General features: G+C 44.0%; 1 protein-coding gene and 1 long non-coding RNA gene across 2 annotated transcripts; one reads left to right on the plus strand and one right to left on the minus strand.

The window, feature by feature from the left end:
- Positions 1-613: 613 nt before the first annotated feature.
- On the minus strand, positions 614-2,934 carry LOC120655118. Its single transcript, XR_005667332.1, has 4 exons — positions 2,677-2,934; positions 2,378-2,457; positions 1,306-1,347; positions 614-929 (listed from the first exon to the last, which is right to left on the minus strand). It is a non-coding gene; the product is annotated as an uncharacterized LOC120655118 (long non-coding RNA).
- Positions 2,935-10,040: 7,106 nt separating this feature from the next.
- Positions 10,041-14,742, plus strand: LOC120655119 (histone deacetylase 2-like). Its single transcript, XM_039932838.1, has 13 exons — positions 10,041-10,215; positions 10,288-10,343; positions 10,446-10,563; positions 10,665-10,727; positions 10,965-11,033; positions 11,128-11,294; positions 11,556-11,620; positions 11,709-11,755; positions 12,678-12,722; positions 12,821-12,871; positions 14,069-14,155; positions 14,313-14,400; positions 14,494-14,742. The coding sequence occupies exons 1-13, from the start codon at positions 10,105-10,107 to the stop codon at positions 14,595-14,597; spliced, it is 1,071 nt and encodes a 356-aa protein (XP_039788772.1). The 5' UTR covers positions 10,041-10,104; the 3' UTR covers positions 14,598-14,742.
- Positions 14,743-27,728: the final 12,986 nt, after the last annotated feature.

A 27,728-nucleotide genomic window follows, 5' to 3' on the forward strand; every position in this document is an offset into this window, starting at 1 on the left:
TGCCTCTTCTCAACCCCGCCGCCGGGCCGCCGCCGCCGTCGAGCCCTCCTCTCTAGGTCTGGTGAGCCCCCACCCCCAGCAACCCGAATCCATAAGCTCCGCCGACTCCCGCCACCACCCGGCCGCCGCCGGCCGCTCCCTCCACCTACCACCCCCGGACCCCGGCCACCCCCTCCCCCCTAGCTCGCAACCCCTCACCGGCCGCCATGGCTCAAAGAAGAAGATGTGCAGTGCTTCTGCAATGTGTCGTCGGGAAATCGCATATGCGATAATAGATTTCCTGGGCCAGCCGGCCGGGCTTCCTATTATTGCTCGGTGCGATCGCGCACATACCCTGGGAATGGGCTGTGATCCTACCCAAATCCTGATCCAGCCCTATCTAATTAAACAGTTGGCCCGATCCTTATCCAGCCCTTCAAATAATTACTTGTATTCTATCCAATCCTATCCCTTAAGTAATATTATCCTAGTCCAGCCCTGATCCTATATATGCTCATGGGCCAATCCATTTTTACTAAAAGAGCACAACCCGTGGGCTGTTATTATTAAAACAAATTAGCAAAGCAATGGATGGACCTCACAGCACGCAGCACGTGAGCTGCCATTCTGCCAATAGTACAAAGCCAGCATGGCTCAACAAAGCAAATATACGTATCATGTTGGTACCAGCCAGCACACGTCACAAATAAATAGCAAACAAAGTAGCTGTCAACAATGATTAACTAAATAAACTAGAAAATTGGTCAACAATGAATATAAGTATCGGATTTCATTTGAAGATGGTCTGCTCTTAGCTAGCCTACTACAAGCTGTCAACAATGAATTGGTCAGCAGCTGGGCTATGCAGAAACATCTCTCTCCCAGATATGTTGTCAAGGGGCAAAGTCCAAACCTCCACTGTTGGAAGCATCACCAGTGTTGATGTAATCCTGCTATAACAAAAGAAGTTTGGTTAGATGAACCTCACCCAAGTAGTAGCCATCAATTTCACATGTAAAACTTGAAAAATATTGTATATAGAAATAAAGTTCAGAATAAGTTAACAATTAAGCATGTCTTATATCCGAGATTATGCATAAACTAGCATGATGAACCTGAAATGCACCGAGTACTAGCAGCCAGAAGTACCTAAACCAACATCAGTATCCTTGCATGCAGTAAACAAAGAATAAAATAGTATTCAGATGCTTTCAGAGTCTTATATCCTTGCATGTAGTAAACAAAGAATAAAGTAGCATGTAACTGTGACCTTTGCAAAGAATAAAAATTGTTCAGAATAGCCTGTAACACTATAAGAATCAGCACCTCTGTAGCTAAGAGGCCTCGGCCTGTTGTAGTCCTCTTGTCCTGCAAAAGGCCAACCAAACTGTAAGAGCGCCACCATTATTTTCAGCAAACGGTGGAGAAAAATAGCAGCATCAATAATAGTTAACGAAATACATTTCAAGCAAGAATTTGCATTAGAATTAAGACAGTGAAATGTGAATTGATTACTGAGTCCTACAATATTTGCAAATTGCCTTTTCTATTCCATCTACTACTTCTGACTCTATGTGTTCCCAAACTTTAGCTCTTTTTTTGGATGACCGACTTGACTGATCAGTTGACATAGACTCATGACTCTCTGCAACAAGTTCTGGAACGGCTGAAACCCCTTCCATTTGTATCTAGTGCAATCAGAATAAACTTTTTTTAAGTATGGAACACTAACAAAGTTGATGAAAATAAAAATAATGCAATCAGAATAAACACCTTCCAGTTGTATCTAGTGCAATCAGATAATAAAAATGATGTAATTACCATTCTAATTCAGAAATTCAGACTAGCTGTGGTCTGTGGCTAATTCACCTTTAATTTAGCTGAACAACAATTTGAATAAAGAGCTAGCCCGTGCTTCTACCAGCCATGTGAAATCTCAGTTATCGCGCGCAACATGCCATATATATCAGTAGCTCAATGCATACACAGAAGACACATCACAGAATAATTTGACAGTATACTTGCTTCTACGATACTCTTGCCCAGATGAACAAAAAATCATCATGCATATAAATCTAGAAGCAATTGGTGTCCACATAAATATTTGTTCAGTCAGAACACAAGTTTAGCATAAACTGCAGTGGGAATATTCTCAATTTAACTGACAACACCATCGAGCTGAATCATCATAGTATAGGAGACTGCCTACCACGAGGTCAATCAAAAGAGTAGCTTGGTAATTATGTCCACCAAATGATTATTAACTTGCCACCACATTTTGCCCACTACTTATTAGTTCCACAAATCGCAAGAGACTAGGTAAATACTGAGTCCACTAGATGATGAAATCAGAAGGGACAATCCAAGTTAAGCAAGCAAGAAAGGAAATACCACATACCTCGGAAGTGGAGAAAGAAGTTCCTGACCCAATAATCACATCACCAACGGGTCAACCACGGGCACCTCCACTCCGACCGCCTGAAAGATTCACGAACCCATGAACAAACCAAGAAGCAACGGTGCCAGAACAAGAGCAGAACCACAACAAACAATAACCTCGGCCGCTTAAAGCCGAATCGATGCTTAGGTCGCGCCCAAGATTTGCAAGAGAAAACCGCAAAGAAAAATCGCCGGCCGAGCTTGCGGAAGGAAAGATTGCGCCGGGGGAGGAAGGAAGGGAAGGGACAGGTGCCGAACCCTCGGATCTTGGAGATGAGCGGCGGCGGTGGCGGTGAATCCGCAGGTGGGGAGCGCCGGCGCCTCAGGCCGTGATGCACCCGCAGGGGAGCAGGCAGAGCCGATGGCGGCAAAGTCGGCGAGCGCGGCGAGCGCGGGCGCCGCGCCTTCGCGCACGGCGCGGCGGCGGTTCTCCGGCTCGTGGAGGGCTGTGGGCTGTGGCCGCCTCGCGGCGCTCCCGCGGGTCGCCCTTCTCCCAACCCTTGAGGTGGGCACAGGTAAGCCCTTGGCTTATTATCCACGGGCCAAGCCCTTATTTTCAGCCACGAGCTTACTTGGGCCAAATCCAAAATCCAGCCTGTGCCAATCCGCGATTTTTTTATTTTTTTATTTTTTATTTTCATTTTTTATAAAAATATATTTTCAATTTGAAAATTTACAAAAATATACCCCGGCAGCGGGGCGGCCGGGGTATATTCCAAATCGAAAATATATTTTTATAAAAAACAAAAAAAATAGAAAAATAAAAAAACTGCGTGCCAATTCTTTTGAATTAAAGCCCAATCCAATTCTATCTTTTATCTGAATAGCCTATAATAGATTCTAAATTTTTAGCCCATGAACTTAGAGACCCTCAGAGCCCTTAGATTTTCGTGGCCCATCGTCAGGCCTACGCACATGCAGTTGCAAGTACCAACCACCAACCCATTGGTCTCGAATAAAAACAGCGAGGGAGAGGTCGCGGTTTCATCCGCTGACCATGCATCAAAAAACATTATACTCTGTACAAGCCGATTTCAGAAATAAAAAAGGATTATACGAGCCAGTGCGCACCACGGTTTTGCAAGTGGAAAGGCCTCTTGTATTTCTCAGAACATGAAATGGGCCGTAACGGAAAGCCTTCTTTTTTCGCGGGCCGCCTCCGACACGTTCCCTCCTAGGTCTGCGGCAAGAGTTCAAGAGAGTCGAGCGAGAATCGAGAAGCGTCGCGACGCGAATCCGTAGAGGCGCATGCGTTGAAATAGATTTAATGGATTGATTTTTGATATGAATTATGTTTAGGTGGAGTTAAATGAATTGTATTAGCTAATGGGGTGAGGTGGTCTTACGTAAATATGAATTGGAGTGGATTAGGGTATGTTGAAATGGATTCTTTATGCAAAACAGTATGACTATATATAAATATTGGTCCTGTAAGATCCGGATCCTAGAAATAAAATCTCGCGTTTACATTATAAAATTTTATTAAAATTAACTGAAATTTATTGTATATGACTCAATATGACTAGGAACTACTCTGTGCAAAGCAGCGTGGCTAGAATTATACGTTAGTCCCACGTCAAAAGCCGGATCCTAGAAATAAAACCTCGCGTTCACGCTATAAAATTTTATCGAAATTGACTGAAATTTATTGTAGATGACTCAATATGACTAGGAGCTACTCTATACAAAATAGCGTGGCTAGAATTACACATGGGTCACACATCAAGAGCCAGATCCTAAAAGTAAAACTTCGCGTTCACACTATAAAATTTTATCGAAATTGACTGAAATTTATTGTAGATGGCTCAGTATGACTAGGAGCTACTCTGTGCAAAGCAGCGTGGCTAGAATTACACGTGGATCCCCGCGTCAAGAGCCGGACCCTAGAAATAAAACCTTGCGTTCACACTAAAACTTTTTATCGAAATTGATTGAAATTTATTGTAGATGACTCAGTATGACTAGAAGTTACTTTGTGCAAAGCAGAGCGGCTAGAATTACACGTGGATCCTACGTCAAGAGCCGGACCCTAGAAATAAAACATCGTGTTCACACTATAAAATTTTATCGAAATTAACCAAAATTTGTCAGAGATGACTCAGTATAACTAACAGCTACTCTGTGCAAAACGGTGTGGCAAAATCTACACTATAATTTTTTTGAGAAACGGATTCTTATTGGGTTGTAACCACAGTTTGGTTAATATTTTATTACATCATGAGCTGAAATGTTTGGATTGAATTGGTTTGTGGTGGTGGTGGTTTGGAGTGGTGTGGGTAATATTAATTTCTCTAATAAGAATGGGTTGGTGTGGGTTTAGTTTGGTTTCCAACCCATTTGCAGGGCTAGACGCGGGATATTTAATTTTTTTTTTTGCCATCCTTATGAATGGTCGGCATTCAAATGTCAGTTTTAAAAATGCCCCTATATTTGCCATTAGAGATAAGGATTCTTTTATTTTTGCTAAAATGGTTGACGTGGTTAGGGATGAAAACGGTCGGGAACGGTCGGGAAAACCCCTCAACCGTTTCCGCAACTGTATTTTTTAGTCGGGAACGGAAACGGGAACGGAAAAATCGGACGGGAAAACAAAATCGGTATTACGGGATATCGGGAACGGAATCAATCGGTCGGGAGCATGCCGATTACGATCGGGAATCGATAACTCAAAACGGGAAAATACATACAACCACTTCAAACATTTAACTCGATAAAATAATTACAACTATGCATAAATAACATGGAAACAAGACTCGTATAACTAAGAAACACAAGTAAAGTGAATCACGAATTCACAATTCACGTTGGAACACATGCAAACAACAAATCACGTTTCCAACACAGGTAACATAGCCGACTACGACAAATACGGGAATTCCCGCAGGAATTTTCCCGGCTGAAAACGGGAACCGTGAAAACGGTCGGGAAAACACCCCAACCATTCCTGTTCCCGCTCCCGCCCGTTTTCCCGTTTTGTTTTCCCTTTCCCATTTTTTTCGCGAAAACGGTTTACAGTCGATTTAAACGTTAAACGGAGCCGGTCAGGACGGGATTTCCGTCCCATTTTCAACCCTAGACGTGGTGCTCCATGTCGGCCGACCAGCGTGGACACCCCGCGCGAAATGTCTCTTTTGCCCATCCTGGCTCTCTCGGCCGCTGTCTCTTGAGCGTCATCTTCTCATCGCGGTCCTGGCTGTCGGCCTCGCCGGTGATTCCCTGGGCGAGGGGCTTGGGCGAGCGGCACGGGACACAGAGGAGAGAGAGCGGATTCCGCAGGGCAGCTTACTGGTGGTGGGCTGTACCGACTATGGAGGTGCCAGGACTGAGCCGGCGAGTTCCCCGGTGACGAGGCGGTCGCAGCCGACGGGCCTTTGTCCTCACGCGCGTCCAGGGACCCGACGACGCAGTCGCACATCGTGTTCGGCATCGGTGCCTCGGGCTGACGTGGGACCAGCGCGTGCGGGAAGGCGGAGCTGTGGTGGCGCCCCGACCAGATGAGCGGGGAGCCTGTGTGGCTCGACGAGGAACCCGTGAGCCCGTGGCCGGCGGCGACGTGCCCATCCTAGCACATCTCGGCGGACGCGTCCCGATTCGGGACTTCGGGGACCGCGCGTCCACGGCGCGGATGGCCGATCGTGGCGGACTCGTTCCTGGCCGTCGCGGCGGAGCTCGGGATTGACACGGCCCGCGACGAGCCACAGTGGTTCGTGATGGGCGACGACGACATGGTGTTCTTCTCCGGCAACCTGGTGGCCGTGGTGCGCAAGTACGACAACGAGGAGATGTACTACGTTGGTGCGCCGTCCGAGAGCGCGGAGCAGGATGTGATGCACTCGTACGGCATGGCCTTCCGAGGCGGCGGGTTCGCGGTCAGCTATCCCGCCATCGCCGTCGCTGCGCTCAGGAGCGGATCCAAATTCTACCTCCCAAAATCAATGGATACCTCCTTAAGTCCCTTCATTACTTTTAGGAAGAAATAATGAAGAAGAAGAGGAGAGCGGGGAGAAAGAGAGGGGAGGAAGAAGATGATAAGGAGATAAGCCCTCTCTAGATGTGCTGGATAGATTCGCCACTCGCCGCACTCGCCAGGCCATCAACGGCTGCCTCGACGGCCGGCGCTTGCTGTCCGGCGGCAGTGCAGGTGGTAGCCCACCGGCTCCCTCTCCAAGAGCGGGACGGGCAGGTTCAGTAACGGCGCGTGCACGCCGGCGAAGGGGTCAACGAGATGGCACGGGTGCCTGCAGCACACATCCGTGGCTAGCACCATCCCATCGTACGAGTGCCTGTAGCACACAAGGTAGGGGCATGGACATCATCTCCTCCTCGTGGTCGAGCTCCGTCCTCGGCTCGCCTAGAGATGTCCGCGTCCTTGCGCCGTCAGTGACGAAGGCCATGGCGGCGGCGGCGCAAGGCATCGCTGGACCGGCTCGGCGTGCCCCGGAGCTCCATGGGACGAACAGGGCGATGCGCATCGCAGGCGCTAGCGGTGGCCTGCGCGAGCGCGGCTTCCGGTGCCGTCGGGCAGCGGGGAGGAGCAAGTCGGGCGACGAGGAGGAGGCGTAGCAGGGGCGGAGCAGGGAGTCTGAGGCATGGTTTACAATCCCGCTCGGAAACCGCCGGGAACCGGATTTTTTTCCCGTTCCCGGAACTGGGCGGGAGCTGGTTCCCGGCGGGTTTTCGGGGAAACCCGTTTCAAAATTTTGAAATTCAAATTTTTTTATAAAAAATTAGAAAAAAATGATAAAAAACTACACTTCCTTATGAGTTCACTGGTATAGTTCTTGACGAAATCTAAGGTTGTTTTATTGGGCAAATGATCGATTTGGGTTTGGACCCTTTAACGAACCCGAACCCTGTAACTGATACCCCCATCCCTATCCACATTTCACTCTCAGGGGGCCTCCCCAACACCGCACGACGGCCAGAAGCACTTTCCCCAAGCGCTTGCTTCCTTCCCTGTGCGCGGGAGAGGAATCCCGCCGCCTGTGCGCGGAATCCCGGCAGCGAAACGCAGTTTCTCGCCGAGAGGAGGCGGATCCCGAGCTCCACCGGCCGGCCGCGAGCGTCCCGTAGCGAGATCCGGATTCCCCGAGCGGATTTCAGTGGATCCCGAGCGGAAAGCGCGGACAACGACGCGGGAAGGGTGAGGACTCTGGTTCTTTTACGATTCAAGGTGTCGATCTGCTAAGCAGTGGTTGTATGATGGTTGTATTAGTTATAGGCAGTGCTAGAGGACTATACATTATCTTGCAAAATGTTAGGTGCATAATGATGGTTACATGCATGTAATCCTATTTCTATGCCACGTGACTTGACTTTGCTAAATGACTTGTATTTATAAGACTCTATATGTGTAAAACTTATGCTTTGACATGTCTATATATGTGTGTGACATGTATATATGTATCTCTAAGCCTCCTGTAGTTATTGCTTTACAATGCAGAGTTGCATATATATTGACTTTGTTTTTGTTTTGCATCCTTCTAGGTGAATGGCGGGGCGAGCGGACCAAGTGTGGGAGCATGGAGAGAAGATAGGCTCCGGTTGGAAGTGCAAGTATTGCCGTGAGGCAAAGGCTGGTGGAGGGGCAACAAGGCTAAAGGAGCATTTGGCCCACCGAGGTAACGATGTGAAGGACTGTCCTTCAGTCCCTAAAGAGGTGAAGGCAGATGTTTTGGAAGATCTTCGAAAGGGACTTGAAAGGATGTTTGACACTAGCACAGCGGCAGCTGCACTCCATGAGTATGAGTTATTTAGAAACAAGGCTGGTCAGTTCTCAGGGGACCTTGCTAGGAGAATGGCGGTTGATCGAAGCACATCACCATCTAGCTGGTGGTCCATGTTTGGCTCAGATACGCCAAACCTTCAAAGAGCGGCAACACGGCTTCTCTCCCAATGTGTATCATCCAGTGGCTGTGAACGAAATTGGAGTACGTTTGCATTCATCCACACAAAGCTTCGTAACAGACTCAGCTATAGCAAGCTACATGATTTAGTGTTTGTAAACTACAATCTCCGACTCCGTATCCAACGTGCATCAGCCACCGTAGAGCCAAGTGAATATGATCCTGCTAGCAGTTTCATGGACCTCTCATTGTATAGGCAACATAGTGCTATTCGGGAGTGGATGGAGAAAGGGAGATCCAATGGACCACCCACTCTGGATGAGGATTCTGATTATAGTGACTCTCCAATCCCTAGTCAGATGTTCACCTCACTAGCGCGTGATGGTGATGAATCACCATTGGATGTTACTGGTTGGGCGGAGAAGAATATAGGCGACACCCATCTTGGAAAGAGAAAGTCTAAAGTTGGCCCGGCTCAAAAACAAAGAAAAAAAGGTAGAAGAAATGACGAAGAGGAAGAGGAAGAAATTAGAAGTGAGGACACTACGCCTGAGCCTACGGGTGATGACTACAATGAAAATGACAATGATGACGACGATGACGACGACACCGATGATGGTGGCAGTGGTGGTGGTGAGACAGCCGGAGGGACTAGTGCGGTTGGAGGGAGCAGCGGTGGCCATTCAGGTGGAAGGCCTATTAGATTTACTGGAGAGAGCCATTTCACACATGCCACACAGGATGAAGACCATGGAGCACCCACTTCACAGAGACAGACTAGAAGCTACCGAAGACAATCCACACCCCATGAATATGATAGCTCTAGCTCTCTTAGCTCCACCAGTAGCTACCCTGCCGTACCATCATACCCATATCCATACCCACAGCCATACCCATACCCACAGTCGTATCCATACCCTCCACCAGATCCATACGCACAACCTTATGACCCTCGGCTGCACTCATTGCATATCATGTATGACTATCTGTCTGGGGCACATCATGAGTATAAGGAAGCTGAATGAACTATTTCAATTCGTGTGATGTCATGGTATGAATCTTGTATGGACAAATAAATATTAGAACTTGTATGCCATATTTCTATCCATGGACTTGTATTGTAATATGTACTAAACATATTGTATGGAATGCACTTCGGACTTCTATTAATATGGTCGATTTGGTTTGACCAATTGCTTTAGGTACCATGCAATTTGGACTACGCATTTTATTGTTTTCTTAGGTGATATGCATGTGTTTTATATCTTTGATGCAATGCTTTGCTTTTTATGTATGGAATATATTTATGTGTACATGTTACGTGGAGATACTGCCACAATTTATCGTCATCCACTGTGCAATCTAATTTTCCAATGGTAACCACGATTTCCAGTCCGGTTTGCTCCGGTTTCCGACCGGGAAACTCTGGTAACCAGTTTTTGAATTTGAAGGTGCATCCCGTCCGGTATCCAGCGGTTTCCGACGGAAACCGGCTAATTTCCCGTTCCCGGATGCCTCCGGGATAGTGTCTCCCGGCGGTAAGTTAAACCCTGGTCTGAGGTAGGAGATCCACGGATGGCATTGGCATGTAAAGGATAATAAGGGGCAAAAGAGACATTTTGCATGATCTGTCCATGCTGGCGCAACGACGTTTCGTGCCACGTAGGCGATTTTGGCAAATCTATTTGAAATCTTCTCTCTCCGATTTCTAAAGCTGGCATTTGAATAGCCATTCGTAAGGACGGGAAAAAAAATTAAATATCCCTTACGCGGCCGTCCCGGCCAGGCGGCCACCAGCATCAGCGCGCGGAGTCTTCTACAGTTCTACTTCGCGCGGCGGATGGCGTCGGCGTCGGGTTCGGGGGCTCCAGCAGCGGCGGAGGCGCTCCGCCGCCGCCGCATCCTCTCCAGCCGGCTCTACCTCGACGACGCCCCGAGCTCCGGCTCCAAGGTCGGTCACCCGTCCCCGATCCCTTCCTCCGCAACCTCGATTCGCTGCCCGTGGGTCGTAACAACCGCGCAGGCACCAGTGGTCTACTCGGCGGCGTACGACATCTCGTTCAACGGGATGGAGAAGCAGTGAGCCACATTCGTCTTTCGCCGCGCCACGCGCTTATCCGCACCGAATCGCATCGTAGCGCTGTATGTAATTTGTCGTGGCCGTCCCACGAACCCGTGCAGGCACCCGTTCGATTCGTCGAAGTGGGGCCGCGTGCGCAGCTTCCTTGAGGACGCGGGGCTCCTCCAGAGCGACCGGATCGTCGAGCCGCTCGAAGCCTCGGAGGATGATCTGCTTGTGGTGCGTAATAAGCAGCTCAGCTGCTACCCACTTGTTCTGCAGCTAGCTATCCGTGCCGTAATTTGCAGTGTGAATTTATCGCCTGTGGCTTACCCAATCAGGTGCACCCGGGGTCATACTTGAACAGCCTTAAGAGCAGCGAGAAGGTTGCCCGCATTGTAGAGGTACTGCTACATTCAGAATCGCATATCTGACAACTGTGATCTTTTGCATGCTATAATCCTGCTAAAAGTGCTCTCGAAGTTGTCTGCAGCGCCATGGAATTCATGATTGTTTCTGAAGGACTTGACCATGTGCATGCTTTTCTATTACAACCTAGTCTGCTTGGCAGTTCATTTTTCTGAAATTGTATGAAATTACTGGGTGTAAAATGTAATCAAGTATTTCCTGATTTATACTAGGTTCCAGCAGTGGCGCTGCTCCCTAACTTGCTTGTTCAGCAAAAACTTCTTTATCCATTCCGGAAGCAGGTGAAATGTTTTGTTGTCTTCTGGTGCTCCCTTGACCCTTGGCTCTTAATTTTGGATGTTCAAAAGCATGCTGAAGTGAGCTTTTACCTTTTAGGTGGGTGGCTCTGTTTTATCAGCCAAACTCGCACTAGAAAAGGGATGGGCTATAAACATTGGTGGTGGCTTCCATCACTGTTCGGCACAGGAAGGGGGTGGATTTTGCGCCTATGCTGATATTTCCCTGTGCATCCATTTTGCTTTCGTCTGTTTAAATATCTCAAGGTAGGATCGCTATTCAGCTGTATTAGACATCTACAGCATATCTTCTGAAAACTATGTGTGCTGATAACTAATAAGTAGGCTGACCTATTATTATATTTCCTTTTTTTCGTAACACAAACAGGCAGTTTCCTTAGCATTTTAAATTAACCATTGCTCTGCTAAAAGCACTGTAACTATAAGGAATGATAGAAACTATTGGTATTTGACTTCAGACTACAGGATAGCTATTTTCGTTCCATGAGTCACTCATGTCATTTTCAGAGTAATGATCATTGATCTAGATGCTCACCAAGGTAATGGTCATGAAAAAGACTTCGGCAGTGAGGGTGAGAGGCTGTGCTGTATTATTTTCTTGTGCATAGTTTTGTTCTTGTACTATTTCATAGCTCGTTATCATTTATTCTTCACTTGCAGGAAGAGTTTACACTTTGGACATTTACAATTCTGGAATATATCCTTTTGTAAGTACTTAAACCCGAAAATTTTTCGTACACCTCTCAACCATGATACCTCCTTCCTGATGCTGTTCATTAACTTACTTCTTATAAAGTATAAATAACAAATGTCTACTGCTGTTTGATATTTAGCTAATCTCTGCCCCCCCCTCCATGCTGATAGTGCATATCCTTCATTGTGAGAAATATAAATGATTATCATGGGCTTTTGCATGGCATATCTGGTCCTGCATCATGCACGGCACTGGAACTTTATGCTTGTTCCACAAGAACAGGCCAGCTAGCTTATTCTGTGTGATTGATGTTGATAGTTCTGTATCTTCAAGTCAGTCTTCTGCATTGCAGTTTACTGCCAACTGAAATTAAATGTTCATTTGTAGTAAACAGAAAAAGGCTATATTAATTCCCTGTACTTTTACAGTGCATCTGCTCACGACCTGAACTACAAAATTGAGAATTGTACTTCATAGTTCGTACACCCTAAACTTTCCCTGTTCTGTGGTTGGAAATGCCCTTTACTAATGTGGACTATGTGGTGCCTGGGTAGGTTCAGGGGCGAAGCTACGTTGTCTTTGTCTAGTGCACATGCACCATGGTGAAAAAGAAAATTTCTACTAGTTAGCTAAATTTTACCATGTAAATTACATTAGCTTCCTTCTATACAATGGAGAGTGCACCAGGGTTAATTCTAATCTAGCTTCGCCCCTGGTAGGGTTTACCCACCGCTGGGGTTTATTTGTATAGCTATTGAAAGTTCAGGGTGCAATATACCCAGTTTTGTTTCTCAGGTGGTTCAGCAGATGCACTATTAAACTTCAGAGGGCAATGAAGGCCTTTTTCTTCGTAGATTTTCCTTTGGAATCCTTATACATAAAAAACGTGCCTGGTACATTTTCTTTTTTAGTAATGGGACATCATTTTGTTGCAGGATCATGTGGCTAAGAAGTACATTGATCAAAAGGTCGAGTTAGATGTGAGTTCCACGCTTTATCCTGCTCTCTGCCTGTTGTATTTTTCTGTATCTGTTTGATGTTGAAGTTGTAAGGTACACTACGCCTGTTTGCATTTTAGAGTGGGACAAAAACAGAAGATTATTTGGAGAATCTTGATAAGGCTCTCAAGGTAACTTGTACAGATAGTATCTTAACCTCTGTCGGTTCATTTATAGTATCAGTGGTTATATATTTTTTGCTTTAATGGAAGTCATCATATATTTGTGAGCATACAGAACGCCAGGAATTATGAAAAAGTTCTCAGCAGTGATCCAGTCATAGATCGAGTTAACAATGTAATCTGCCTTTCTGTATTTTGAAGAATCACCAAAATTTTGTTTAATCTATGGAGCTTTTAAACCATGAGGATTTAATTCCACTGTTAAACACAATTCTAGATCTAAAATGTGTGTATCTCTACCTTCTGTTAAGAAGATGGATTATTAGCTACGTACAGCTGGAGAGGAGTAATAAACTGAAGGAGCTCTTGTGGTTTTATTCTGCTAGATTGAAGTAATCATTACTGCAGAGTATGTGATGCAGACACTTATGTATGACACATCATGCTATATCCAGTAATTGCAGTTGCATAAGCTTCTCTTACAGCAACCAGTTGCTACCTCACTCAGGGATTGTAGTTCTTATGATTCTCAAGAGAGTTTATAGATGCAAACTTTGTCTAGGCAGCTTTGCCATGGCCTGACCTGTTGCAACGTGCAAGATCCTCTAATTTTTCTTTTGACATGATTGGTTTACTTAATAGCTCAGATTGGTTTTTGAGACAAAGAATTGTGGCGATACAGGAATACTTGTTCCGTACGTTTGATTTTCAGCAGTTAATCCTTTATTTAGTTACTCTCCCTAAGCAGTGGGTCTGGGTTATGCATGTAAGATGCCATGATAATTTTTTAGGTTCAATAATATTTGTGTTGTGAACTTATGTATGGAGGATAAAATATACATCCATGGCCCTTTTCTTAGGCAACAAATGTGTAGTTTAATTCTACATGAGCTTGTGACTGGCATTCATTTGTTTATTTGGTCTAGTATCAATAAAACAAGAACATGGAGCTATTATATTCCGTACTCATTTACCAACTAAATAAAACTGGCATAACTTGTTTGTGCCAAACTCATTCCCTTCATGTTGGTTAAAAAGATTGTTTGTAGGACTGTCCAAAACAGTTTTGCCAGTTTGCAAAAAGAAATATATAAATACAAATATCCGGCATATATTGGCAGCAAGCTCAAATATTACTATTCTGTTACTCTGCTTTAAACTTGGAAGCCCACTCAATCGGTCCTTGACAGCCCTAATTGTTTGCAGGTAGCAAAAAGTAGATTTCAGCCCCAGTTGATTGTGTATAATGCTGGAACTGATATCCTAGATGGTGACCCTTTAGGCAGACTAAAGGTATGCCCTTTTGTGTGAACCACACGTTCTCACAGCATTCATGTAACATAAAGATGCACATATTTGCAATGGCTTGAGGCTTGTAGTTCGTACAAAGCTTCTTAACAATGCATTAGCTGGTTCCATTATGCTCATATCATGTTTCCACAATTTCCAGGTTAGTCCAGAGGGTGTGGCTATTAGAGATGAAAAGATTTTTAGATTTGCAAAGGATCAGAATATTCCTCTACTCATGCTGACATCAGGTGGGAACTTTGCTCATAATTTTTTAAGTTCGTCTGTTCTCGAAGACCTACTAATGATGCATCTCTCCTGTCTTTGAATCTCTATCCCCTCAGGAGGCTATATGGAGTCAAGCGCTCGAGTTATAGCAGATTCAATTATCAACCTATCGAAGAAAAACCTGATAGATATAGGTACCCGCTGTATAGAAGTTGAATAATGGTGATAACTATGTACTTGCCTGATGGACGCACGCCGTATATGAGAAATGTAACACTGATTCTGTACTTGCACATGTCAACCAGATAAACGGAAATTGTTTGATGTGAATGCTTTAACCCTTTGACTTATTGTGGGAACCATTATCAACCGTGCAATGTTCTTATTATGTCTCTTATTTGTCAGCAACCCTGTTCATATTTTGACATTTCTTCATTTGCATGTGAAAGCTCATGCTATTAGAATAATCATCTGTGAGTAATTGTCAATCTTCTATATGTTTATACTTGTGGTCTACTCACTCTACTGCTTAGGTCCAGTGAATCTATTTGTGTCGAAGTTATTTCAGGAGAAAAGTCCCCATGAATTGTGGCTGAGAGCTATCCCGGTCTGGTCTATGGCATGTAGCTTTTGCCCTCTCCTATCTGGCACCTTGACCCAGGAAGAAAGGTACACATTTGTCCCTACTGAACCATTGTGGACTGGTTACCGATTTACCGTACATGATTTTCAGTTCCTTTTCAGCTTCTGGTAGCTTTGCAAATCTCCAACTTCTTGACGTCAACCCTCCATGAGCAAGGTCAGTAGTCCAAGATAATGGCAGATATGCTTCTGAGTAGGGAGCACAGTTGTGACATTGGGTTGTCACAATCTATCATTTTCACTTGACATGGTTTTGCCTCTCACGTGCCCTGGGACAGTTCTTTCTGTTATCTTCTCCTATGAAAAGTTAAAACTGCAGGACTTCCAGGAATGTTCAATGTTGGGATTTGGGAAGCTTCTGGGGTTCTTGGTTGATCTTTATGATGTAATTGTGAGCTCATCTACATCAAGTGCGCGCAGACATCTTTATTTGTCATTTGACCGGAATGTTATGCATATACATGGTCCCTTGTCAGTGTTTGGCCATCTCCTTGTATTCTCCACAACTTTATTTTCTTCCCACGCTTTATATCATCGGCTAGGCTTTGGGAATGCTGTCTAATATCATCTGCTCGGTATGTTTCAGGTAGAGACCTGAATTCAGCAATGTCATGGGCAGGTTCTTTTTTTTTTTGCCTCGTGTTTGGCAGGTTCTACTAAGGCAGCCAAAGTGTGCCGGTGCTAAAAAAATGTCACGCCTTGTTTCCTCCTCTTGCTGCGTTGTTCGCATGGATCAACTAGGGTGTGTTAACTATTTAGAGAAGTAGAAACGATTTCTCCCTGCCAACAACTCTAGTGTTGTCCACCACCTTTAGATGGTACATGTGAAAGCTCGTGCTGTCCTTGACATTATCAACTGTGCAGTTGCTGTCAATCACTTTGTCTAATATGCATGCAGCTGGTTGCTGGTAATAGTAATACCTTGAAGCAATAATTCCTGGAGGAAATCAAAGCCTCCATTGTTAATTTGTGGCTTGGAGCTAAGCTACCTGTCTCTGGTCTTCGGCGTGTAGCTTACTAGCTTTTTTTTTTTTACCCTCGCCTCTGTCAATTTTGACCCGGGACAAAAGAAGCCAAGAGGCAAACAAGGTATGGATTTCACTTGTCCCTTGTCCCTGTTATAAGCTGTTGCAGTGTTGCTGACTGGTTACTGCACACGATTTTCAGATATTTCCAGCATATATTTGGTCGTCGCTACTAGAAATTCGTGACGTACAAATCTGTAGACAATTCGTGACGTGCAAATCCCTAAGCAGAATGCTCTTTGGTCAACCTGACGTCGGTGACCTTCCTGATGCTTTCCTTCTGTACGGACTCTGACTCAGTAGTGCAGGTATTTGTAATACAAAGCCGTGTCATGTCATTTTCTTTGATATTATTAATCTTGCAAGTTGTGTGTCTCATCTGTATGATATGAAATCTTGAAAGCTTCATGATACATACCTAGATGGCTCTACTATACCCTCACACGGTGACAGCCTTTACTTGTCTAGTGCCAGTTTGTAGTCCACAGACTTGGTTGTTTTTCTATGAGTTTTCCAATGAATGGGTCTGCCTCTTACGCGACCTAGGGCAATTCTTTCCTCCATTTCTTATTGTTAGCTTTTCCAGCAAAAGCTACGAGGATTTCCAGGGAAATTCTTCATAGGATTTGGATTTTGGGAAGCGCCTCTACCCTGCTCTCGGTATGAGCTTTTTGTTTCTGGCAGCTTTCGACAAAATCACATTAGTCAATGGTATGAACATGGTCGCATTAGAATAAAATGTTGGCTCCGATCCACCATGCATGTTCAATCAACATCGTCAAAATGTTCATTAAGTGCTGTGCTAGTAGAATAGATGGACGAACCTTCTAGTTCCTTAAGCAGAATAAGCGATATTGGTTAGATATGCTAATCCATTAAAGCCTGCACGAGCTAGTGATTTTAATGGTATAAGTATTAGAATTTTCTGGGTAAATTTTTTGTCACAACTTACAGTGCATGGATAGAATCCCATGTATTTCAGGGCGGAGGTGGTAGATAGATAGTTTCTTATCTTTATCTAATTGCAGTGGAATTCAATACCTATTACTCTATAAGTTATAGTTTTTTCCTATTCTACTTTCCTTTTTCCATTTCACATACATGTGTCTTTAACATATGTTTACTATTTATAGTTAAAACCTTAATTTGAGTGTTGTGTTTGACACATCACCTCTATGCATACATGTACACATGGTCTGTGCAGTGGCACACTCATACATATGTACCTTGGGTTAGTTTCTTCTATAATAATAATGACAGAAGAAGGTAATTTAGAATCACATAGTATAGCGGTATTTTAGCATATTTTTTAATGGATGACAAATATATTGGTAATTAGATGCAAAATTTGTGGGTTACTTTAGCTTATTTTCAATAATACCAGATGTGTGTAAGATTGGTACAATTTTAGAGGTCACTTTAGGTTAATTTTAGTAACAGAATGGTAACTTAGATGCAACATTAGAGGTTATTTTTGTAATAGCACTGGTAGTAATTTAGATAAGATGATGACAGAGTTACTTTATATTATTTTTCATAATAGTGAATGTGAGTAATTTAGATGAAGATAGAGAGTTACTTTAGATTATTTTATATAGTATCTAATTTATACATAGATTTAGGGTACTACTTTACACTACTTCTATAATGCCAGACGTGGATAATCTTTTAAAAATTAAAATAGATTCGTTGGCTATTATTATGACCGATCATTATCGTCTACCAAATGATGGCCGAGTGTTTATGTCTCGCAAAATTATAGCAAAACTACATATTTCAGAAGTTTATCACAGAACTATACAGATTTAATGCGCCATAGTTTCGGTTGCCCGGAAGCGCGCATGCATGCGCATGCGCACATCTCCTTTTTCTTTTTTTGTGTGTGTGCTGATTTTCTAGACAGGAATATTATGCATATACAGATATGGTCCCTTATGGCCTTGTCTGTTAGTGTTTGTCATTCTTTCACATTCTTCACTCCTTTATTTTGTTCTCACGCTTTATACTATTTCCATACAAATTCTACGCCCTCCGGTTTCTGGGAAAATTCAAGCTAATTAGTGGCATGGTAGTCGTAGTATATATATAGTGATGCAAGTGGAACGATGGACAGAGGCTTGATGATCTTGATAATCTTCAGTAGAATGCTGCGTGTTAACCAGCCGGTGCCGCTTTGCTTAACATAATATGCGTGACATGAATCGTCTTGCACTATAAATTATATAGCACGTTGCTGCAGATTGATAATATAAGCCCCCCCCCCTGTAATGTTCTTATCTTATGACAATATGACATCTACTATATATTACTCTAACTTGCTCTACTGAATTCAGTGCTTAGTCCACTTGCAGGTGAGTAGGTGACGAATGATGCTGTGGGGAAGGAGAGCGACACCGACGGTCCAGCTTTTCATGAATAAAAGTTTGCACTGTATGAATATGAAAAAAATAATAGACTGACATGGTCTCTTGAATACAACTTACAAGTTACAACTTTGACTACTGGCTTATGGCATATTAATTTTTTTTCGCGACCGTGCCTGAGCACGTTTTTCATTAAGAAGGGCATATTAATTTATGAAGCATATCAAAATCAGATTTGGGCTATACTTTTATCTCCTAAGCAATGCATGTCACGTCAAATGGTTTAAACGCATGCGCACTGCATGTTTATGTTTTTATAATTCTGACCAACATCTAGGCCAGGCCAAGGAACAGTCTAGATGAAAGGACATCTAAGACAGAGAATAATCAAGAAACGTAGGTATTGTTACAAACCCTGTTGACCGGGATTTGACATCGGAAAAAGACCGTGCGTGTCTCACAACAACTGACATTGTTAATGCTGTCAATTTTTCTGCACTGACTTCAAACTAGATGGATGAAAGAAATCGGCATGACCGGGGGGAGGGGTGGGGGGCATGTTGCATCTATTGGACGGAATAATATCCTACCTGTACTGTTACTTATGAAGATAAGATTAATTTTAAGTACAAGGATGTAGGTTAAGTGATAAGTCTGAAGTTAATACATAGGACACCACCATGTTGAGAGCTTATTTGAGTAAATGCTTGGAGTCGAAATAAAATGGGAAATACGGTGCACATCATACTTTTCGCACAGGGATGTAAAGAAATAATTCATCAATATGTTTCTTATGGAATAGCCACATTTCTATCTCTGGAGGAAATAAAAAAGGAAGGCTTCATGAAATTTTCCATCGGAAATATCATTCTCATGTTTATATATACCGTGTGCTTAAATTCATATAGATTTTTGTTTTTATTTGTTCTCACATTTTTTTTACCGTGACGCTGACTAATGCCTATCTATACGTGCGCACACTAACATCGATCAATGCAAGAAAACCGAACTTGTTTTACAATAGTTCATTCGTTCCGTTTTCATTTACATTCAAAATTTACAATATATGAGAGTTTGTTGCACCCATCGTACCACATGTAAACTGGTGTGCCTATAGCATACTCCAAATGTGGTAAGACCTCCTTGTAGTAAAGACCCTCGCCAAACTTGAAAAACTAGATGCTTAAAGTTCCTAAACTATATGAGCCTACCCAAATAAACAAATATGTATCATTGGAGCACTGAAACATAGAAATGTATATGTTGGATCTGGAATCAGGAAAACTCCACTTCGGGGCTAGCTCGTTGCGTGGATCTCCGTCAACCAATCAACTAGCTGACCCAACGGAAGAACCGCCTCACTTGCTTTGCTTGTACTTTTTCCCTTTTTCTTTCTTCCTTTCTTCTTCTTTTTTTTTTGGGGGGGGGGGGGGGGGGGGCACCGGCTTTTCGCTGCATAAAAAATGAAATCAACTGCCTATTTTTCAAAAGTCGTCAACTCATTGATTTCTCAAACTGGATCTCTACTTTTCTTCACCTAATTAAATATATGCTGTCAAGCATCAAGATGTGTAAGAGCATGCAAACCGATTCCAGTGGAGCAGGAGGACCCGCGCAGTTTGGCAGGATCTTAAAATTGAATAATATTAACTAGCAGTTGTCACTTTTAGTGAAAACATAATTATTATAATTAGTAATTGTCTGATCATTCTTACCTCTGCTTAAGCGAAGAGTGGAAAAAGATCACCAAATTTGACTTCACCACTGAAACCTCACTAGTTGATCAAGACTTATTAGTTACAGTCTTGAAAGGCTATGAAGACATAGAAAGAAATATTCATATTATTAATTTTTGAAGTTTGGTAGTCATTTTTTTTGCCATTTCACAAATGACAATAGTGTGTGCTACAATATGTTGTAACATTTCCAAGGCTGATAAGCAATGTTTTTGTCAAATATAATGACCTAGGGATCGTTCTTTTTCATAAATTCCCTCAAACAATCAGCAGAGCTTATTGTTCTTTTTCGCTTATTGTTTTTTCATTAATTTCCCTCGAATGATCAAGACTTTTATAACCACGAACCGGGCATTCGTAAAAATCACCTCACGTACGGCTAGCTGGTGCATTTTAACTCAGGGCCTCTTCCTTTTCACACTTACCTTCTTTATCATCTCATCTACACAACAGTTGTGGTCGAGAGTGATTCTTTACTTTTGAACTAACTTGTGGACGACCTTTTTTATTACCAGGTGGAAACACCTACCGATACATTAGTACCGGGTGGAAACACCATGATGGGGGTATAAATCTAGGGTCCCTAGCGGGCCCGCCTAAAACGGTAGCGGCCCAACGTCTTGTTGGACGCATTCCGGCAAAGCCCACAAAAGGGTACGGACGAATGCCAGCCTCCGACGTCCAGCCCGGCTAAAGGCCAATCCCCTGGGGGGGGGGGAACACGTGGAGGCGTCCCGACTTGAGACTCTCTGGGTAAGTGCCGTACCGAGCGACCCGGGCCGTGCGCTCCAAGAATGCCACCCCGTACAACAGGCGTGCCGGACAAGCCAAGCCCTGTACGGCTTCACACGCTACCCTCTCCCTCCACACGCCACGCCTGCGTGATCCACAGGACTCACTGACAGGGAAATAGTGCGGACCGTGCAGCTAGCACGTCGCAACGGATGGGAGACGGGAGAGAGCGTCGACGGGCTCCATCCCTCATACCGTAATGATGGCTTCCTTTGGACACTACTCCATTACGCCTGTGATTGTGACAGGGTGGCACCGCCTGACCGAGGCGGGGGCACCCCTCAACGGGCGTGCTGTCCTTCAGGCAGAAGCCACGCAGGGAAGGACGCACGGCAGCGCTATGGACGGAGGAGCCGGTACGGGCGGACAAGAAAGGAGACGACCGCCGAGCGACCGACCGAGTGGCAAAGCCACCCCGACTAACCAGGGACGGGACAATAGCTTGACAACCCGTCGCCCAAGAAACCCAACCTAACACAAGCCTCTCCACTCCTGACCGGCCAGGCAAGGCCCGCCGACTGACGAAGATGAAGGACCCCTGGGCAGAACCAAAACACCTAACATACGGCTTGAAGGCTTGTAAGCTCCCATCTAAACTTTGAGCACCTAGGCTCGAGAGTAATAGAGCAATAGAACCACCCTCCATACTGGACGTAGGGCATTTTTCGACCCGAACCAGTCTAAATTCTCGAGTCATTGTGTGCTAGACCATATCCGATCCAACGCACAACACACTAGCAATCGAATAGTTTGATAGTTGGCCATTTTCCGAGCCGACACACCATCACTCCAAATATATACCGGTAGAAATCTTCTTTGTATAATGATGCGCAGTTTTTCTGCACGTTCGAGAAAAAGAAATATACCGGTAGAAATTGGATCAGATGCTACCATTAGTACCGTAATTGCGCATATATGTGTACGTAGCTACTCCCTCTCGTTGATGTTGATCAGTTGACGGTTCCAAGGAAACAAACGCTGTCGAAGAGCACCACACAAACTTAACTTTGTTACGCCCGCCGTGTAATAATGCATGTAATAATGTTAAAGAGACGTACATGGACGGACCAGGTCGTTTCGGGGTCAACGTGTACGCCGTCGGATCCGTCGACCATGCAGTAGCACATGCGCACATACACATACAAGTACATGCATATGCATTTATGCGGTACGTTTCATCTGGTTTATTTGGACCGCTGCGCTTTAGATTATTAGTCTGGAGTTCGTCACCAGCAGTATCTGGTTTATTTGGACTGCAACGGAAGCTGGTCGTATCAAGCCATCAACCACTAATACTAATAATATAATAATTAAAATCAACAAGCTGCAGAGGAGCCTTAGCTTATTAGCCTTTGACCAGTACGAAACTAATCTGGGATGAACACGTACGTGCGTCCAAGGATTCCATGCTCCCGGCGGCCTTCGTGCTGTGCTCTGCTGTGCTGTGCCAAGCAGGAGACCTAGCCTGGGCTGGGCCCCGGGGGGGAGAAAGGTCCACGGGCCGGCCGGTAGACCAAATCCCATTTTAGTTAGCAGGGGAAAAGGGCCAGTGGACCAGGACCAGGACCAGGTGCGGGGTCCGTATGACATCTGGGCCCCAGCAGGTGGGGATTAAAGCCCCTGGGTTCGGTTGGGGGAGAGGAATCGCATGGCGCTTTTTGCATGCCTGGAGCTGGAGGGAAACGGAACGGCATGCAGCAGCCCTGTTCGTCTGAATTGACATTTAGATCGGTCCAGCCATCGATCGATCAGCTGATTTGACTGCACTTTGTGTGTTCAGCAGCACAAGGTCAGAAGATAAAGGAGCCGTTTGGCAGCTCTCACTAGCTAGCTACTCCAGTCTCCAGGAGGCGGCTGCGGGCGCCACTGAAAGACTGTCTTTTTTTTTACCGTTCATAGACTTGCTTACAGTATCGGAATTTACCTCATGAGAGTTGCAGGGTGCCGCAAATTCAGAAAATGCAGGCACCCAACTTATGGATCGAGGAGCCTTAACAAAGCGGGGGATATATACATGTAGAAACTTTATGTTTTTTCATTTTATATAGTTTCTTTTTAGAAAGTGTTCTTAACTGTAGATACATAGTGCTACGGTACTCGTGCACACTGCCATATTCCAGGCCATGCCTTGCTGTTTAGTAGTGTTTATGTTCTCTTTATTGTGGATTTGTGGTGTTTACCGTACCCCCTTGGCCCAGTATATCATGTTCTTTTGCGAGGAAGTTAAATGGCAGAGCTCTTGTCATTGTTTTCATATATAATGAGTGTATCATATCATTGAGTTAAGATGGTAAAAAAATTTGCAAAGCATAGCCAAGATCACTACTAAATTTCGTAATGCATGTCAGTTCTTTGCAAAAAGAAAAAGAATCACGACGATGTGATTACACAATTTGGGTCATAATTTCTTTTCCTAAAACTACATGTGCTAATTGTATCATCACGACATTTTTTTACATGCAACCCTCATTGTTGAGGTCAAAAACCATATATATACACGGCTAATATTAATCTATAATAATTGACGTGTGTGATAGATACATTACATATACGAGTCCAAAACATCTCTACAGCGATGCCACCAAGGCACCAACCCATAAATAAATGTACAAGTCTGTGTGTCGATTTCTACCTACTGTATTTCACTACTACAAAAAAAAATATTAACCGTGACCTTTGAAAATGACCTCGGAGACGGGCACCATTTTGAACCACCTTGGTTAATGCATACAATTTATCAAGGTGGTCATTTTTTATTAACTGAGGCGGTTACGAAAAATCGCCTCACAAAATCTATTAATTGAGGAAGACGCTTTAAAATAACCACCTCAGTTAATGCATACGATTTACCAAGACGATTATTTTTTATTAACCGAGACGGTTACAAAAAACCGCCTCGCAAAATCTATTAATTGAGGCAAACGTTTTAAAATAACATTGGTTAATTGATTAACCGACGTGGCACGCTATAAGACCCGCCTCGAAAAATACCGAGGTCCAAATAGGTCCGTTAACAGACTTCCATATATATAGCTGAGTTAGGATTTCTCTCTTGTTTCTTTCTTTCTCTTAGATGCATTCCTTTCTCAAACTGCATGTGCCGCCTGCTTCCCCCCTCACCGCCGAGCGCCGCGCCGGCCGCGCCCCACCGAGCGACGCACCCACCGTGCCCCGCCGCGGACCCGCCTCCCTATCGAGCCGCGCCAACTGCGCCCCGCCGCTCCATCCGCTCCCCGTCGCGGACAGCAACTCGCCATTGTTGTCTGCGGGAGCAACTCACCGTCGTCGTCCTCAGGCCCACCTCGCCGTCGTGGGCCCTCCTAGCCACCCCGGCACTTCCTATGCAGTTCCTACGGGGTGGCGGTGGCGGCGTCTCCCTCGTCCAGATCGGGCGGCTGTGCACGGCGGCGGGCAGCCGGGGAGCCCGGATCTGATGATAGCGCAGCCAGCTGGCGTGGCGACGGGCGGTGGGACGCAATAGGGAGGCCGGCAGCGGGACACGGTGGGGAGGCTGGATCAGAGGTTGGATCCATGATGGGCTCGGTGGACTTTTCCTTTTTTTTAATTTTTTTATTTGATTAACCGATACAGACAACAAAACCGACTCAGAAAATAGGTCATTTACCGTGACCTTTGCTCCGAGGCGGTTGGGGTTACCCGCCTCGGTTAGTAGTTTTTGACCGCCTCGAAAAATATTTATTGTAGTAGTCTTCCCGCGTTCGACATATCATAAGAAAAATATTATAATTTCAAAAGTTGAGAGCCATATTACTAACGGTGTCTGCGTGTCGGTTCCTATAAACCGTGTTTCCGCGCCCAACATATTGTTAGAGAAATATTATAATTTCAAGAGGTCAGCCAGTCCTCCTAAACTAAGGGGCAAGGAAATTCCTTGTTCCACTTCTGCTTCATAGTACTCAAAATCAGTGAGGAAGATGAACTCTATTGGAAACAGAGGTCTCATGATAGACTGCTACATGAAGGAGATAATAATATGGAATATTTCCATAGAATGGCCAATGGAAGAAAAAGGAGAAACCTAATTATCAGGTTGGAAAATGGAGACAAAAATATTGAAGGAGATGCCGAGTTGCTAGCACATGCAACTGAATTCTACAAAAACTTGTTTGGACCTGAGTTAGGAAATACTTTTCCTCTAGACCTCGCCCTATGGGATGATGGAGAAAAAGTAAGTGAAGCTGAGAATGACATACTATGTCAACCTTTTTCTGAAGATGAAATCAAAATTGCTCTTTTCTAAATGGAGAAAAATAAAGCAACTGGACCAGATAAAATCTCAATTGAATTTTACCAATCCTGCTGGGACATTAATTATTAAAACTGACATTATAGAGCTCTTTGAAGATTTCCATAAAGGGGCATTACCTGTGTGCAGACTGAATTATGGAGTCATTACTCTATTACCAAAAGTACAAGATGCTGCAAGGATCCAGCAATTTAAACCCATTTGCTTACTGAATTGCTTATACACAAGTGAATTACTAAAACTCTAACTTTGAGATTGGAGAAACTAGCTGATAAATTGATCCTCAAAACACAATCTGCCTTTCTAAAAGATAGAAATATTATGAATAGTCGCATGGCTCTACATGAAATCCTACATGAGACAAAAAGAAAGAAAGAAGTTGGGGATGTCCTTAAGCTAGACTTTGAGAAGGCCTATGATAAGGTTAACTGGAATTTCCTATTTGATTGTTTAAAACTTTGGGGCTTCTCTGACACTTGGATCAACTGGATCAAGGCTGTTGTCACTGGTGGAACTGTATGTGTCAAACTGAACAATGCTGAGGGACCCTACTTTGTTAGTCACAAAGTAGTTAGACAGGGAGATCCCCTCTCTCCAATACTATTCAATTTGGTGGCCGATTGTTTAGCAAGAATGGTTAGACAAGCTCAAACAAACGGTTTGCTGTGTGGTCTGGATGATAACCTAATTCCTACAGGAGTGGCCATACTGCAATATGTTGATGATACAATTATCTGTCTCAAAGATGATTTGGAAATGGCTAGAAACATGAAACTACTTTTATACCTCTATGAAGTGATGTCTGGGTTGAAAATTAACTTCTCCAAAAGTGAGATTATTCTAATTAATGAAGATGATGACAAACACTTGCTTTATGCTGACCTATTCAATTGTCAAACCGGTTTATTCCCAATCAAATACTTGGGTGTTCCTGTTGGACCCAGCAGATTACAAGTCAAGGATTGGACACCTTTAGAAGAAAAGAACTTGAAAAAGCTATCCACATGGAAAGGAAGCTCCTTATCCATGGCTGGCAGGATAACCCTCATCAATTCTAACATTTCTAGCACTTCTATTTATCACATGTCCATGTACCTTCTGCCCAAAATAACAACTGACACTCTAGACAAGCAAAGAAGGACCTTCTTATGGCAAGGCAACGGGTCTAAAAAGAAATAACATCTTGTTAAATGGGAGGTTACTTGTAAAAATAAGTATAAAGGTGGTTTGGGAATTAAAAACATTAGAAAAATGAATATCACCTTGATGTCCAAAATGGTGGTTGAAGCTGGAGAAGGAGGTTGGATTATGGCAAACAAATGTTAAAGCTAAATACATGCATGACAATAAAGTGCTTGCCAATATTAAACACAAGTCTGATGACTCACCTATCTGGTCTGACCTTCTCAAGACCAGAAGCTTCTACCTTAAGGGGAGGTCTGTAAGGGTTAAAAATGGCAAATCCACATTATTCTGGGAGGAGCCATGGTTATACTCGAAATCCTTATGTACTTTACAACCTGTACTCTTTGAGATCCGTCAAGACAAATCCATCTTTGTGCATACATTTGTGCAGAAGCATGCTCAGCTGCTTTTCTCAAGATGGCTACCACCAATTCTTTTTGATTCTTGGTTGTCCTTAGTTGATGAAGTTTACTCTTATCCTTTTGACAATTACAATGATGAGATCTCATGGAGATTGGGCAAAGATGGAAGATTTACAACAAGATCTGTCTATGATATGCTAACTTCTGATGACTCTGGCCACTCCTTCAAATCTATCTGGAGAGCTAAACTGCCTCATAGGTTCAAAGTTTTCCTGTGGTTGCTTGAAAATAAAGGAGTCCTAACTAAGAATAATCTAATTAGGAGAAATTGGCAGGGTGACCCATCATGCTATTTCTGCTCTACTAATGAAAGTATTGATCATTTGTTCTTCCTTTGTCCTGTTGCTAAAGTTAACTGGGGGCAGTTGCCATTTGTTTGGGAGCTAATAATGTCCTGAAAACATTGATCAATATAAAATCTGGATTGAACATTGGCTGCCTTATGGCCACCCAGTCTACACTTTCTGCTTGGCTGCAGTATGCTGGGCCATCTTGAAGAGAAGGAACGAAGTTTACTTTGAGAATAAAATGCTAAAACATCCCAATGGTATCATATTATACGCATGTGCTCTTATGACATACTGGGCAGGTTTGTACGGGGCGGATATGCAAGGGAAAATTCTGGAGGGTGTGAAGATCCTTGTTTCCTGCGTTCACAAGGTGATGGCACAACAGAGACACCCCTCCCCTCGTCTGCTGCTGGATGGACCTACTCGGTTGCATGATACAAGGGATGATGCATCAGATGATGACGTTTAGGGCAACACACTCTTGAAAAAGGACTTGGTCTGTCTGCTTTTGTCTGTCTTTTGTTGGGTTCTGTTAAAACTTGGCTGTTGGTTAGTGGTTCTCAATCGTCTGAACTTTGTGGATATGTATTAGAGACAGCACGAGAATGAATGTCATTCTCTTGGGCTGC

Source organism: Panicum virgatum, chromosome 1N (assembly GCF_016808335.1).
Source record: "Panicum virgatum strain AP13 chromosome 1N, P.virgatum_v5, whole genome shotgun sequence".
NCBI lineage: Eukaryota > Viridiplantae > Streptophyta > Magnoliopsida > Poales > Poaceae > Panicum > Panicum virgatum.